This window comes from Peromyscus eremicus, chromosome 20 (assembly GCF_949786415.1).
Source record: "Peromyscus eremicus chromosome 20, PerEre_H2_v1, whole genome shotgun sequence".
Classification (NCBI taxonomy): Eukaryota; Metazoa; Chordata; class Mammalia; order Rodentia; family Cricetidae; genus Peromyscus; species Peromyscus eremicus.
Genome location: NC_081436.1, coordinates 18,602,064 through 18,617,172, shown reverse-complemented (window position 1 = coordinate 18,617,172; position 15,109 = coordinate 18,602,064). Strand labels below are relative to the sequence as shown.

The 15,109-nt window shown below is 51.8% G+C and overlaps 1 protein-coding gene across 1 annotated transcript in view; it reads right to left on the bottom strand.

Moving 5' to 3' along the window:
- Phf21b (PHD finger protein 21B) overlaps positions 1 to 13,205 on the bottom strand; it is a 38,827-nt gene extending 25,622 nt beyond the window's left edge. The window contains exon 1 of the mRNA XM_059247999.1: positions 13,005 to 13,205. Coding sequence (XP_059103982.1) covers positions 13,005 to 13,205 — 201 coding nt within the window. The remainder of the gene's footprint in view (positions 1 to 13,004) is intronic.
- Positions 13,206 to 15,109: the final 1,904 nt, after the last annotated feature.

Sequence of the window (15,109 nt, the reverse complement as noted above, 5' to 3'; positions counted from 1 at the left end):
CTGTTCTAACAGTCACCAGAGAAACACATCCTACAATTGAATTCCCATCCCTAAGTCACAACCTAGTCAGGAGGCCCAAGGGTCAGAGCCACAGACTACAGCTTAGAGGCCATAGGCCCCAAGTTCCTTGAAAATTTTTATATGCTAAGATCTCAGAGCCCAGGAGAGTCAGTTCTAACACAGAGGCTTGGTTAACTTACAAAAAAGGCTTCTTCCCCCTATAGTTCTAGACCAGTGGTTCTCAACCTTCCTTTTGCTGTGACCCTTTAATACAGTTCCTTATGTTGTGGTGACCCCAACCATAAAATTATTTTCGCTGCTACTTCCTAACATGCTATAGTTATGAGTTGTAATGTAACTAACTATCTGTGTAATATAATGTAACTGTAATGTAAATATCTGGATGCTGGTCTCTGTCCGGGCCAGATCCCTAAAGACCTCCTGAGGAGGTGGTACAGGTGTGTTGTGGTGGAGATGGAGACAAGTAGCCCCCTCAGAGTCCGTACTGAGGGTGGGTAAGGAGGAGAGGCAGGGCCAGTGTGATGGTTTGAACAAGAATGTCTCTTATAAGCTCTGCCATTTGAATACTCGGTCCCAGTTGGTGGTACTGTTTGGGGATTAGGTAGTGTGACCTTGATTGGAAGAGGGATGTCACTGGAGGCAGGTTTTGAGAGATTTTTTCTTTTTCTTTTTTTTTTTTTTTTTTGGTTTTTTGAGACAGGGTTTCTCTGTGTAGTCTTGGTGCCTGTCCTGGATCTTGCTCTGTAGACCAGGCTGGCCTCGAACTCACAGAGATCTGCCTGGCTCTGCCTCCCGAGTGCTGGGATTAAAGGCGTGTGCCACCACCGCCCCAGCGAGAGATTTTTTTTTTTTTCATGCCGTTAGATCTCTCTCTGTTTCCTGCTTGGCGGTCAAGGTGTGAGCCCACAGCTTCCTCCTCCGGCCACCATGCCTCCACTCTGCCATCAAGGGGATCCTTCTCTAAGTTGCCTTGATCATGGTGTTTTATCACAGCAACAGAAAAGTAACTAATACAGCCAGTGAGGCAGTATCCATAGCTTGGCTGGCATCTGGAGCAGAGGCTGGGATGTGTGCCCAGGCACCCAGGGTGAGGTCAGGTCATATGACTGGCCCTTCAGAGCTCAGATTCATTACATGTGCAGTGGGCCCATGGAACATTGTCACGCCAGGCACACCGTCTGGCCCTTGGGCCATCTGACCCCCCTGGGTTGTGTCACGTAGCTTTGACCAAATGAGGACATGGGTGCTACAGGCAGAAACTGCTGCTTGTCCCTTAGGGCCAAGCCTAGCATATCAATGGGTCACCAGGTCAGACGTTTGCCTGGATCCCAACTCCCCTGCAGGAAGATCTTGGGACTGGATCCCAAACACTTAATAATCCAGCATGGTCTCTGTAACCTCAGTCAATCTGTTGAGGGGGAGGTGCCAGGCCCAGGACATTGGGGTCTGGGCCCCAGGATGTCAGGGATAGAATCTCCAAATCTCTGTTTTTCTAACTGGTCCCTGGCTGTTTAGGATGATGCCTGCTTCTGGGGCTGGGGTTCCAGCTTCCCATGCCCCAGGTGAGACACATTCCTCCTTCTGGCTGGGTCAGGGGAGAGGGGGAGGTGAGCGGAGGATGGCTGCTTTCTTACCTCCGCTCCATGTGGTTACCTCCGCTCCGTGTGGCCCAGCCTCGGCAGACAGAGCCGCAGAGTGCAGCGGTTTAATTGCATCTGGGTTGTGATTTTCCTGCATTCTTACAGAACTGCTGTGATGTGTGGTTCAGCTAACAAGTGAGCCCCAACATCAGGAGCTGCTAATAAATATTAATATAACATAAGCACCGCTTTGACTGCCATGGGAACCAGCTTGTTATTCACAGATGAAACTCGATGGTTGCCTTTATCACCGTGGGCAGGAAAGAGCTTGTCCCGAACGATGCTGCTGGAGCAAGTTCCTGGGCCTGGCTCCTGCACTCCAACTTACTGTCCCCACCCCTGTTTCCTAGACACGGAGCCTCCACTAGCTTCAGCTGGATGGGTACCACCCGGACTCTTCACCAATACGGAGGGAAATCAGCTAGCTCTCCTGCCCCCTCCAGCCCACAGCTCACAGTCACACAGGACACAGCGACAGTTAGAACCAGTGCTAGTTACACCAGTCTGCATGTGAATTTCCATCCATTGACAGCACAGAGCCTCGTCCCCAAGTTGGAGGAGCAAGCGCCCCCTTCCTGTTACCAGGACCGGAGTGGAGGGCGGGAGGCATCTGCATGCTTGGCAACGGGCCATTCCAACATCTCTGCTGCCCTGGGTCCTGATGCCCCACAGGACAAATGTATGCCATACACCAAGGCCACCATGCAGTCACAAATATGAGAGAGGAAGGGAGGGAGGGAGGAAAGGGTGCAGATGTGAGGGGTTCACCCACACTGGCAGGCAGGCCATGAAGCTGACCCCCCAGGTGAAGTCAGCAAACCTGGGCCTGTACTCCCCCGGTGTATACACTGTGCAGCAACTCCTGCATCTAAGAAGGCTGAGACAGCACCACTGTCCCTAGGTGAGGAGAAAAGACCACCAAGAATGTTCAAAAGCTCCCAGCAGCCAGAGGAATTAGCCAAACTCAGCCGTGTTCCCCAGAGGCTCTTAAGCACACTGCCCGCTGCGCCATGGGACCACATGCAGTTTGGTGACATGCAGCCAGGACGGCCAGGGACCGGTGAGGAAGGCAGGAGATATGGGGCACTCCTACATCTGCTGCCCCTCAGAGCACTGAGCAGAGGAGGACCACAGCATGACCGTGCTTGTTCACCACGTGCAGATCACGGAGAGGCCTTTTTCAGTGCCTTCTGACACTGGACAACCGAAAACAAGCATAGGGAGGCATGCAGCAGGAGGGCTTCCTGGAGGAGGCAGCGTCTGAGCTGGACCTTTAAATACGAGCCAGAATATTCCAAGTGGGCTGTGGTGATATTTTATTTGTGCTGAAATGTGATATTTTATTTGTATGTTAATAAATAGTTCGTCTGGAGATCAGAGGTCATAGTGAGCCTTAAACAGAAGTCAGGCTGTGGTGGCACATGCCCTTAATCCCGATCACAAGACAGGCAGGGTCTCTGTGTGGTCAAGGACACAGCCAAGTGTGGTGACACACTCCTTTAATCCCAGTACCAACCATAGAGACCTGGAGGTCTGTATAGACAGACGGAAGTGACGTGGCTGGGCTTAGAGCCAGTGAGAAGGCAGGAAGGCAATAAAAACGCAGGTTAGACAGGAAGACACTCTCTTGGGAAGCTACAGCGAGGTGGTAAGCTAAGGCTAGTCATGGCTCTTGGCTATTTCTCTGATCTCTTCAGCTATTACCCCTGTATTTGGCTCTGTGTTTCTCATTTAATAAGACTGTTTAGAAATTTGTCTACAGCGGGCAGTAGATGAAGTGTATAAGAATCAGAAGGGAGGATGGAGAAGCCATGGACAGGGTCACATGAAAACCTGTGGATGAACAGGAGTGCTGGGTGCCACAAGTCGCGAAGGAAGGTGGAGGAGGAGGAGGAGAGGCATTACGCAGAGGCTCCATCAGTGGTGGCCGTGAACGTCATGCCATTGAATTTGGTCACTCTGGAAGGGACAGAGCCAGAGCAGAGTCTTGGCTGATGTAGCGGGGCAGGTGTATCACTGCTGGACCAGAGACCCTGCGCACATAAAGGTTCTCATCCCTTCCAACACATTAGATACCAGTTAGGTGCCTCCCTGCCTTGCTGGAAGGGCATAGCAAGGCAGGCAGAGGAGGGAGAGGCCTGTGGGGACGGCACACTATGGCCCATGGGCCCATCTGGACCTCTGCATTCTCTCCCGCTGGGGCCAGCTTTCCCATGAGGTCTTTCCCTGCCCAGCAGCCTGCTCTCTCCCAGCACGCTAAGGATAAACCCCAGCACAGGGCAGCTGTAAAGCACCAGCTGCCTCCAGGACTCTCGGGGACTGTTAGACTGTTAAACTACACCTTCAAAGCAAGAGTCTTTGAAATCCGGGTCCTTCACGTCTGGGGCAGGAGGTCACTTGCTACAGCTATGAGAAGTGAGGTGTCTGAGGACAGTGACACCTGGCCACCACGGCTCAGATGCCCATGCAGGTGGCCTGTGGGGGCTGGCGACCCTGACTGAGACTTGGTCAGTGAGGGCAAGGTGCCCCAGGCCACTCAGACAATTGCAGGGGTCCTTTCAGGGAGCAGCTGCCAATCAGTATGAGAAACATCAGTGACTATACTCCGTGGACATCAGAAATACCCTTTCTGCAGCACTGGGGTGGTGGAGAAGCTTAATTAACTTGAAAGGATGTAATTTTATGCTATTTAGTACAAATGCACACTCTAAATGGCACCACAGTCTAAAGATCAGGGGCTGAGATCGTGGGGGCAGGGCACGGCCACAGGATCCTGGCCAGCGTAGGGGTGGGAAGCATTCTGGAAACTTCTGCATGTAAATGGAAGCCTCTGAAGCCACACAGCTCTGCCTCAGAAGGTGACCAAGACCAGCTGAAAGGGTTTTGTCTCCATCAGCTCCCCTGAGAAATGAAAACAATCTTGGGAAGAGAATTGGGCTTAGGGGGCTTGGGAGGCCAGTGGGACTCTGGTGTCCACCCTTGCCCATCTGCTGTGGGACCTACCTCAGCCTTCCTGAGTCCCGGGCTGAGGGGACATCTTTAAGAGAAGCTGTCCAGTCCCACAAAAGCTTGAGGCTTGGGTGGGAATGACCCAGAGGAAAGGGCGGGGCCTGGAACCTCTGTGGAGGGATCTTGGGTCTAGTTTCTCACTCTGTTCCCAAACAAAGAGCAACATGTGGTACTGATGAGGAGGACTGAGTGATGGCCCTGGAGCCTGGGGAAAGAAGAAGTGACATGGAGGGTGGGGGCAGCTCCTTCCTGTGTTCCTGAAGCTAGTGCTGCACATGTCCCCCAGCATCCATGCCTGGTCCTCCGGGCTGTTTGCATCGGCTCCTTGACAGAGGTCCTAGGCATAGCCAAGTGTGTGTTCTTACAACATGTTGCAGAATGAGGATGTGTGCCAGACCCCACATATAATAAACAATCTTTAAGAAGATCCAATGTCCACCCGCAACCCCTGATGCACCTCTCACTGGCCATGTCATCTCCAAACCTCCTGAACCTAATTTGCATAATGTCCTAGTAGCTTGGGAAGCCCAAAGAGAGCCAGTTACGTGAACCTATGTCTGAAGAGAATCCGGGAGTAATGAGATGCAGGGCCTACGTTTAAAAGAATTGTGGTACCTCAATGGGCACAGGCCCTTGGTTGGGTGATGACTACGTGGATGGAGACATCCATCAAAGTTTACTGGACTGCATGCCCAGCCTTGTGCCTCTCAATGTATGTGACCTGTATTACCTCACTTTTAAAACACTGGCCCTATCTTTGGATAGGGGGTGAGATTCACCTTGTGGCATCCCACGCTCCAGTGCTTGAGAGACTCACCCCTCTGCTCTGGCTGAGCCTGAACGTTCCAGAAGGCTGGGATGCTCTGGGCCAGTGGTTCTCAACCTTCCTATTGCTGTGACCCTTTAATACAGTTCTTCATGTTGTGGTGATCCCCAACCATAAAATTATTTTCGTTGCTACTTCATAACAGTAATTTTGCTATTGTTATGCCTCGTAATATAAATATCTGTGTTTTCCGACAATCTTAGGCGACCCCTGTGAAAGGATCATTTGACCTATGGAGGGGTCGTGACCCACTGTTTGAGAACCTCTGCTCTAAGCTAATCCTTGGTTTCCACTGGGAATGTCCCTAGAGGAATCAACTCATTTCACTGTGTTCAGAGCCATGGAGCCTCAGGCAGCATGCTCCAGAGGTGACCTTTCACTGCCCATCACAGGAGGGCTTTCAGGGCACATTAACTATGAAGCTGAGGTCCCTAGGGGCACCTGCAGGACACACCATGGGCTGGCACAGTGCCGGTTTGTTTGCAGCCTGGGACATGGGGGGATTCCTGATAAAGGTAGCAGGAAGGTGGTACAGGGTGCCCACAAGGCCCACACTCCCTCTTGATGGTCCCAGTGGCCCTGTATGGCAGGTGACCTATGGCAGAGATGATCCCGCCCTCCATCTGTGGCTAGTTCCCTAAGTGCTGGCCCTTCCTTGACCATGGGCCACCTGCCCCTTTTGTATGGAGTGCTGGGCAGCCAGTTGTGCCCTCAAGGCAGCAGTGAGGTTAGAGAACTGTGGGTACAGGTGTTCCAGCTGGCACCTAGTGAGCCCGGCACAGGGATGAGATCTGCTCCATACTCTGGAAGGACAAGTTACAGTCACAATCAGTTAAGCTATCTGGGAGTGCTCCTGAGAGACCTTCACAGACAACAGAGAGGCTCGAAGCCCAGCAGGATGGTACATGCCTACAATCCCAGCTATTTGGGAGGTTGAGGTTTTGAGTGTGAAGGAATTCAAGTGGAATTCAAGGCCAGCCCAGCTTATAAATGAGATTCTGATTAAAAAAAAAAATGGGGAGAGGGGTTGAAAAGGAAGGAAGGAGAAGAGAAGGTGGGGTTGGAGGAGAGAAGGAGACCGGGGTTGCTTGTATCATCAGGAGATAAACATAAACCACAAAGGAACCTCCCAGGCAGAGGGATAGTCCAGAGGTTCTGGGTGTTGGGGTCAGGAAGAGCCCTCTGCCAGAAGACTGATGTTTTGAGAGTAGCAAAATCACAGGACACTCAAGGTCACGTCACCAGGGCACTCTGGGTACAGGCACAGCAGGACAGGAGGCCCTCAGAGTCAGGGCTAGATGGCCCAAGGCCATTGTGCCTAACCTTCAGTCTCCTCAGCATCGCATCTACAAAGCCATCAGGGTCCCCACACCTCCCGGCTCCCCTCACTTCCACTCAGACCATAGGATGTCAGAGCATTTCAGCTCAGTGGCTCAGGAGGCCACCCTGGGAGTCGGGGCAATCCCTGACTTCAGTGAGGTCTGCAGGAGCACGGAAGGGGTGTGTGGCTGGCGGCAGCACCTGCTCAGCTCAAGAGGTAATTTGTTTACACTCACACTGGCACTACATAGAAACACTCCTTCTTGGGGAGGGAAACATTATCATGGTCCAGTCACCTGTCCCAGCATGCCACCCCAGGCCCGTCAATAGTCATAGGCATGTGGCTCAGAGGACCTATAGCTAAGACAGCTTGCACCAGTCACTCAGACTCCCCATGCCACACCATGTCCTCAGGGTATCTGCCTGCAGTGTCTGATACACACCTAGTACCAGAAGGTCCCCAAAACCTGAGCTGTCACCCAAGGGAGGCTGTAGGACACCCTGGCTCAGGCAGCCTTTGATGAAACCATTTAACCTCCAGAGACTCTGTTTCCCCATTTATAAAATGGGGGTGGTGGTGCTGGCTTTATAAGGGGAGTTTATGAGATGGGATGGGACAGGTGTCAGGTGAGGACAAGGTGGGCCTGCTCAGCTCTATCCTTTCGGGACAGGAAGCCCAGGCCTCATGCAAGCTCAATGCTGGACTGAGCAGTCAGGTATGCGCGGTGGCGCTGCACCTCCAGCTGGCATGGCTGCCCTCAGGGGACACAGCACCCGTTGTCTCTATGTAGCCTGGTGAGGAGGTTGGCATGTCTAATTAGAAATGTGTTCAATGAACTTCAGGTCCTGAGTTATCTGGACTGAAAAGAGACCTTGTCCCAGTCCCGGCAGCAGAAGACACTTTGGGAGAGTCCAGGACAGGACTATCTTCTCTAGCGAAGTAGGACTTGCTCTGAGAGCGAGGCTGCAGACCCCTCATGCTGCCCCTGGGGACTCCTGCCAGCCTCCCGCCTGCAGGGCCTGGAGGGGACAGCTCTGGGAAGCTGCAGCAGCTAGTCCTGTTTAGATGGCATTTCTCTGCGGAGGCCCAGCTAGGGATGCTCTATCAAGGCTCTGATTGTCTCCTGACCTCCTGTCCTCGAGTCCTCCCAATGTGACACCCCACCTGGATGTCCTCACCTCCCAGCACCTGGCACCTGCTAGCACTTGTCCTCTGCACCAGGTATAAGACACACGCCATTTCAAAGGCAGCGAGGGAAAAAGCAAAAATCTCATTACTATTTTAAAACATTAATTATATGTTGGAGATGATAGTATTTGGGACATGCTGGTTACACAGAGTATGTTATTACAGTCAGTCGTCCCGGTTCTTTTTGCCTCTCTTGGGCTGATGAGGCAGCACACAAGGGGTTTTCTGAGGTGATGGGAATATTCCCCATCTCATCCCCACGGGGGTGTGAGTTACCTGCGCATCTGCAACTGTCAAAACTCATCAGACAGTACAATTAAGATCTGTGAATTTCAATGTATGTAAATTATATATCAAAGAAGAAATTACACATTTAAAAGGCAAGCACTAGTTACAGCTCCCTTTTAGAAAGGCAGAGCCCTGGGGGCAGCTGGGGGAGCACCTATGGAGTGAGCCCTACCCTATGGGGCCAACCCCAATACTGTCTTCTTTTGAAGGCTCTAACATATTGGAATGGACCAGACAGCCCTGACCATGTCTATCAGGGCCTGGGAGAGGAGCCAGGTTAACACATGGAGCAGGAACAGGATGAGGATTTCTTGGTAGCATAGGGTAAGTGTTGGGGTCCACAGAGGTGACACAGGTGTGCACACCCCAGCTTCACTAACCACCAGTGCAGCCTGAAGAAGGATGGGGTTTTCTGATTTGCACCAGAAACCGTAGAGAAGGGGAGCCCGGTCCAGGACAGGAAAGACAAGGGACTTCAGAAACCCACTCTGGCTCCCAGCCTGGCATACCAGGCAGCTGTAGAGAGGACACTGAGCAGCATAGTGCCAAGCACAGCACAGATCTGTCCTGTCCCCTGCCAGGAACACCACAGAAGTCCCAGTAAGAAACCTAAGATAACTCAGGCAAGGTGGGGCAGGGATATTCCCAAGGAGACAGATATGGGATGGGTCAGGGGCCAGTGGGTGGTTTGGGAGCTACACTCTCTACAAGAAGAGCCCCTTAATCTAAGATGGAGTAGGAAGAAAGGATAAGGAATCAGGGACAGACAGCCCAGGTCCCTACAACCAAGAGCTGCATGATCAAACAGAATCTGTATCAGTCACCATGCTTGCATGACTCGGGTAAGATGAAGGGCCTTCATGCACTTAGCCAAGGCCAGCATCCTCTCCCTTCCCCTCTAGGAGCAGTATACACTTTGGACATAGGTGATGGAACATCTGTGGAGACTGCTGATACCAGGAAGGGATTTAGCAGGAACCCCATGGGCTCCAAAGAGATGGCGAAGTCAAGTGATAAAGATAAAGTTACCAAGATACAGACAAGGTCCTGTCTTCCAAAGTGCTCCCAACCCAGCGTCAGGAGTCTGGGGACCCAGGTGAGCCCTTGACATTCTGAGCCTCCATCTCTCCACCTGCAAAGTCAGCAGTAGGTAGATGCAACAGAAGTGATCCTCAAATCATCAGCAACCTCTGCCAGCGATGGGCACCGCCATCATTAGGTAAAGACCCCATGTAGGCCTCCTATTGGCCAGAGGCCTCAGGCTGTAGTTGGCCCATCAGGACTGGCGTGACCCTTTAGCCAACCGAATCGTTTTGATCTTCCAGACACGAACCGTGTGTGGTCCCTCCCACTACCACCTCTCACACCTCTCATCTTCTTCCCGCCCGCTGTGAGCCGCATCATCACACCTCGTCAGTAGTGTGCCCTTTCAGCAATAAGCCGGGATACAGAATGTGTGCTCAAGAATGGGGCCTGGTACAACCAAGGGGTGTTCCAATCTCAGATTGGGAAGCCTTGAGTTATTGGTGACAACCTGAAGGAGAGGCCACAACCCTGGGGCCTCAGAAAGGCCAACCACTGGGGTTAGAATATCTTGAGCCCTGTGTATGCTCTGGACCACTGGACATGGTGGCCTAGGTACTCTGCGAAAGGGCAGAAGGTGGGCCCTGCCAACATCTTTGGCCCCGATACCTGGAGCACACAGCCGAGGAGAGAAGGGCCACAGGACCCCAACCACACTGGCCCACCTTACGCTGTACTCAACACAGAACTGTTGCTCACCCTGTAACCCTCTAAAGAGGCCCAGGACACGCTCAGGGCACCACGTGGAGCTGGGTACCTGCAGTGTGATATCACCTGGCCTCTGAGCTGACACGAAGTGCCGGCAGACAGTTGGAGAGGCACACAGGAAGCAGGGCTGTCTGGGACATACTACAAACCACAGCCAGTTGTAGGGGAAGATGTGGGAGGCGTACAGGCTGGCTGGGGGTCAGGGAAGGGGTGCACACACTTGTGGGGGAGGGGCATACAAGACTACACTAAACAGGACTTTGCTCCAGATCTCTATGGCCGAATGATGTTTTGACTGCCTGGCCTCTTCTGAGTCTGAGGGATCCCATCTAGGGCTCCCTGCTTCTTGCTTATGTCCTAGGGCACCGAGACCCCGCCTCTCCATTGATTCAGACCCTTTACACGAAGAGTGGGCATCAGCTATTCACTCTAGTCCCCGTCCTATAGATGGGGAAGCCGAGGTCAAGCCAAGGCAGGAGCAGCTGCAGATGTTCACGTTCATACCCTGCAGGAGGAAAGCCACACTGTTATCTAGGACAACACCAACAGTGCTTTTTCTTCTCCAGCACACAGCAGGCACTGACCTGGACTGGCAAGCTGTTCTTCAGGGACAGGTTCCTGAGAGGGAGAACCGAGGGATTAGAAAATAAAGATAGGCGAGCTGGGGTCAGGAGGTCTTGCACAAGCTGTGTCTTAGGCCAAGCGAGTATACTAAGAAGTCCAGCATCTTCCATATAGTTTGCAAGGGGAAAATTCAACAGAGTCAGCAGAACGCTATCCATTGGTCCAAAGTCAGCAGGACGCTAATCAAGCAATGTCGTGCAAAGGGAACACAGTATCTCAAGTATGGCACAGACAGAGCACACAGCAGCCTTGGGACTGATAACCACAGCCCTTGAGGGGACAAGAGTTGGGCTCCCAGGATCTGAAGTTGCAGCTTTCCCAAGACCCTGGCTCCAGGCCACTCCTGGCCTTGCCAAGCACGTTCCTGGGTTTAGACCAAGAACGACATTCCCTCACCATACATCAGGGCCCCAGGAAAAGCCTTCAATCAGCCCGACTCCTAGCAGCTCTCCCTCTTTGGTTTTTGAAGGCCAGATGAATTACTCACATCTGAGTGTCCACGAGATTCTGAAATCTGAACTAACATTCTCATAATGTCATGCTTCAAATAAATTATTTTTCTTTTTTTCTTTTTTTCTTTTTTTTTTTTTGGTTTTTCGAGACAGGGTTTCTCTGTGTAGCTTTGCGCCTTTCCTGGAACTCACTCTGTAGTCCAGGCTGGCCTCGAACTCACAGAGATCCGCCTGCCTCTGCCTCCCGAGTGCTGGGATTAAAGGCGTGTGCCACCAACGCCCGGCCAAATAAATTATTTTTAATTTTATTCCATTTTTATTTAGACTCCTTCTAGCTTAATGGAGTAACAGAGACATGCCAGCATGACACTGAAAAGTCAACCGAGGTTGTATAGTTTGTACTACTGCATCTCCTAAGTGCGATATCACAGCCTTAAAGCATTTATCTATGCCTCTAGTCTTCGTTTTTGTTGTTTTTTAAAAATCTACACGTTCTTGTGTTGCCAAAGCTACAAAGGTATTAAAAGCAAGATGATTGCCGCCGGGCAGTGGTGGTGCAGACCAGAGAGAACATGGAGCAGATAGATGGTCTGGGTATATCCAAGTGAGCAAGGTTTCAATGGGCTGGACTTGAGGAAGCAGCCAGGTTCTGTGGGGGAAGCCAAGTGTTCTGGTTTGCTTTCTGTTGCTGTGATAAACACCATGACCCAAAGCAATTGGAGGAGGAGGGGCTTGTTTTAGCTTACAGAGTATACACAGGTCACCATGAAGGGAGGCCAAGGAGAAACCTGGAAGTGTGACCTGAAGCAGAGACCATGAAGGAATGCAGCTCTAGCCCCTCACTTTCAAGTATCTCTGACACCGCCAAGGACCACCTACCCAGGGACAGCATCCCTAGCAGTGGGCTGAGCCCTTCTACATCAATCAACAATCAAGAGAATTCCCGACATGGCCACAGGCCAACGGAGGCCATGTCTCAGATGAGGTTCCCTCTTCCCAGGTGTCTCCAGTTTGTGTCAAGTTAACAACTAAGATCAGGGTCCCTAAGGGTGTCCCTGACCTTATGCTGACAAGTCTTTCCCTTGCTACTCAACTCTTAACAGGACAACAGCCAGGATTCATCAGTGAGCCACCTCAGCCCTACCAGAGTCCTAGAAAGAGACTGTAAATTAAATCTAATAGTCAATGAAATCATCAATATTTAATTTACTCATTGTGGGTGGCAATTTACTTAGCTTAATGGCAGAAATATTGGGGTTTACCAGTCAGCCAAGGGTCTGAGAGGTGGCTGCCTGCCTTCAGGAGTTGGCTAGGTCAGACTTGTGGAAGGTGGCCATCTTGCAGGACCACCCCACACTGCCCCATGCAGACTCAGGCAGAATGCCAGCTTGAGCCTGACTGAAGTCACAGGTGGTCCCTGGGGACCAGCTACCGCTCAGGAGCACCCAAGACAGGAGTTTCACTTTTGAAGCCTCCCCCACCCCTTTATTAGAAAAAACTGAGGAGAGGAGGTAATATCCGGTGGGGACTTCCTCTTCCGGACCTCTGACCTCTGTCATCAGGGTACATGAACTAGGGTGGAGTTCTCTGATTATTCCCAGATACTCATGGAGGACTTGGGAGCACTCACAAGTAAATCATTCGCCCACACTCAGGGAAGAGAGAGGAGGTGGCTGCTGTGGCAGCGGTCCATGACCATCTTTGTCTCAGCCTGCTTTCTGGTCTTGGGAGCTGTAGCTGATGACCACCACCCACACAACAGTCCCAGAGCCAGATACCCACCCTCCTCAAGAACTATGCATATAGCCTTCTGTACATTCTTCTACCCTTGCACCTCTGGATACCCTCCCAACCCCTAGTGCCATGGTGTTTTCCGCCGACTCTACTTCAGTCCTGACCTCTGTAGAAGGACCAGTTTCCAAGCTCACGGCAGCCCAGAAGTTCGGGATCAGCTCCTTGGGAACATCCTTGTTCGTATTCACTTCCTGCAACCCTAAGGAAGCTCTGGGGTCAGTTCCACATTCACTGTTGAGGGAGAAGCGCATTTGTGCGGAAGGGCTGGTGCATCATGTCTGCTCCCGGATCCAAACAGCACTTTCAAAAGGACTCTAGACTTGAGTTTAAATAATGCATGCACTGCCTCAGGAGTCAGCCTCCTGTCCTCACCAACTGCTTTCCCATGCCTGAGTTTTCACCAGTTGGTTTTCTGCTCTTTGAGCTCCCTCTCCCTAACTTCCCCGGTCCAGTGACCTCTCTTGTGTGAACAAGCAGGGACCCTTCCAAGACCCGGACAGAGGCCTCATCACAGGCATGGGCTTCCCCGAAGGCAGTGGAATCCCTTTCCTGCACTCAGATTCCCATTGTTTTTGTTTTCCTCCCTTATTTTAGGTGAGCATCTGGCCTGGGGCTCACTGAGAAAGGCCAAGTGAAGCAAACGCTCCGGAGGAATTTTACAAGATCATAAGCAGAAATAGGTTGCAAGCTGCACCCTCCACACTCTGGTGCAGTGCTGAGGGTGTCCGCTTTGGGAGCTGCTGGGGGGCGGGGAGCGCAGACTCCACCATCTTTCCTAACTGACCATGCATTCGCTCTCCCCAGATGCTGAGGGTCTTAGGAAATCCCGCATTCTCAAACATCAACGGTCACGGATTTTGCTGTGCCCTTTGCTAGAGACAGCTACTCTTCTTCACGCCGCACTCTGCAGTTTCATCTGGGCTCTGGACAGACACTTCCCATTTCTCCGACTCCCACTGCCAATCAATCCCCTTAGCTGACAGTAGAGACCTCAGACACTCCTGTTGCTGCTGGTTCCTTAATTCTCCATCACACATCTTCCTCGCCCCGGCTTCTGACTCTGATTTCCTGGGTGCTGCTCTCTGCCTGATTCCTTGAAGGATCAGATTTTGGAATTGTTCCTCTGTTTCCTGCAGTCCTTGCCTCCTGGACCTTCTGTGGTACAGCCCTGGCTGTCAGGAAGGGAAGCGCAACTTCCACACTGTGGTGGCTTAAATAAGAACAGCCCTCATGCTACGCCCTCCGCCACCACCACCACCACGGCTCCTATGTTTGAATTTTAAGTCTCTAGTTGGTGGAACTGTTTGGGAAGGATTAGGAGGTGTGGCCTTGTTGGAGGAGGTGTGTCACTGGGGGTGGGCTTTGAGGTTTCAAAAGCTTGAGCCATTCCCAGTTAGCTCTCTTTTGCCTCATGCTTGGGGATCACAAGACGTAAGCTCTCAGTTACTGCTCCAGTGCCATGCCTGCCTGCCTGCTCACTACACAGGGAGCTTGTACTGGTTACTCTGTTCTCTCAAAGAGAGCAGGCCATCCCCTGCTCAGAGGAATACCAAATAGCATGCATTGCACCTCAACCAGTGTGTGGCCTTGACTTTCCTGGGCCAGCCACTCGATCCCCGGTGGCATGGACCCCCATGGGTCACCCACACTGTCCACACTACACACCTCATCAGGCAGAGACAGCACTGTTTGGACTCTCAGTCTCTCGGGTGCTCCCCTGCTGAAGGATGGCTGGTCTTGGGAGAACCCTTGCAGAAAACACTAATGAGAGATAAAAGCTGGGCTTTGAAATTCAAATTCCTCTGCTCTCCCTCCCTTCTTACAGACACCATGATCCAACATGTCTTCCCCAGGTCCACAGCTTTGATGTCCTAATGAAGATATTGAAGGGGATTAAGAACTCATCAGCTTGACTTTGGGAAAAAACGGATAATGAGTTCCATTCTAAACATTTCCTTCAGGTGAAGAGAAAGCCTTGAAGAGCCACATGCCCCCACAAAAAACAAAACCTACCCTCTCCTAAGTACAACAGGAAGCTATGCACCAGGCACCAAAAACCCCAGTCAACAAATACCTCCTTCACACTCCATCCCAATAAAGCAATCCTACCCTGGTCCTTCCCCAAGTCTCTCTCTCTCTCTCTCTCTCTCTCTCT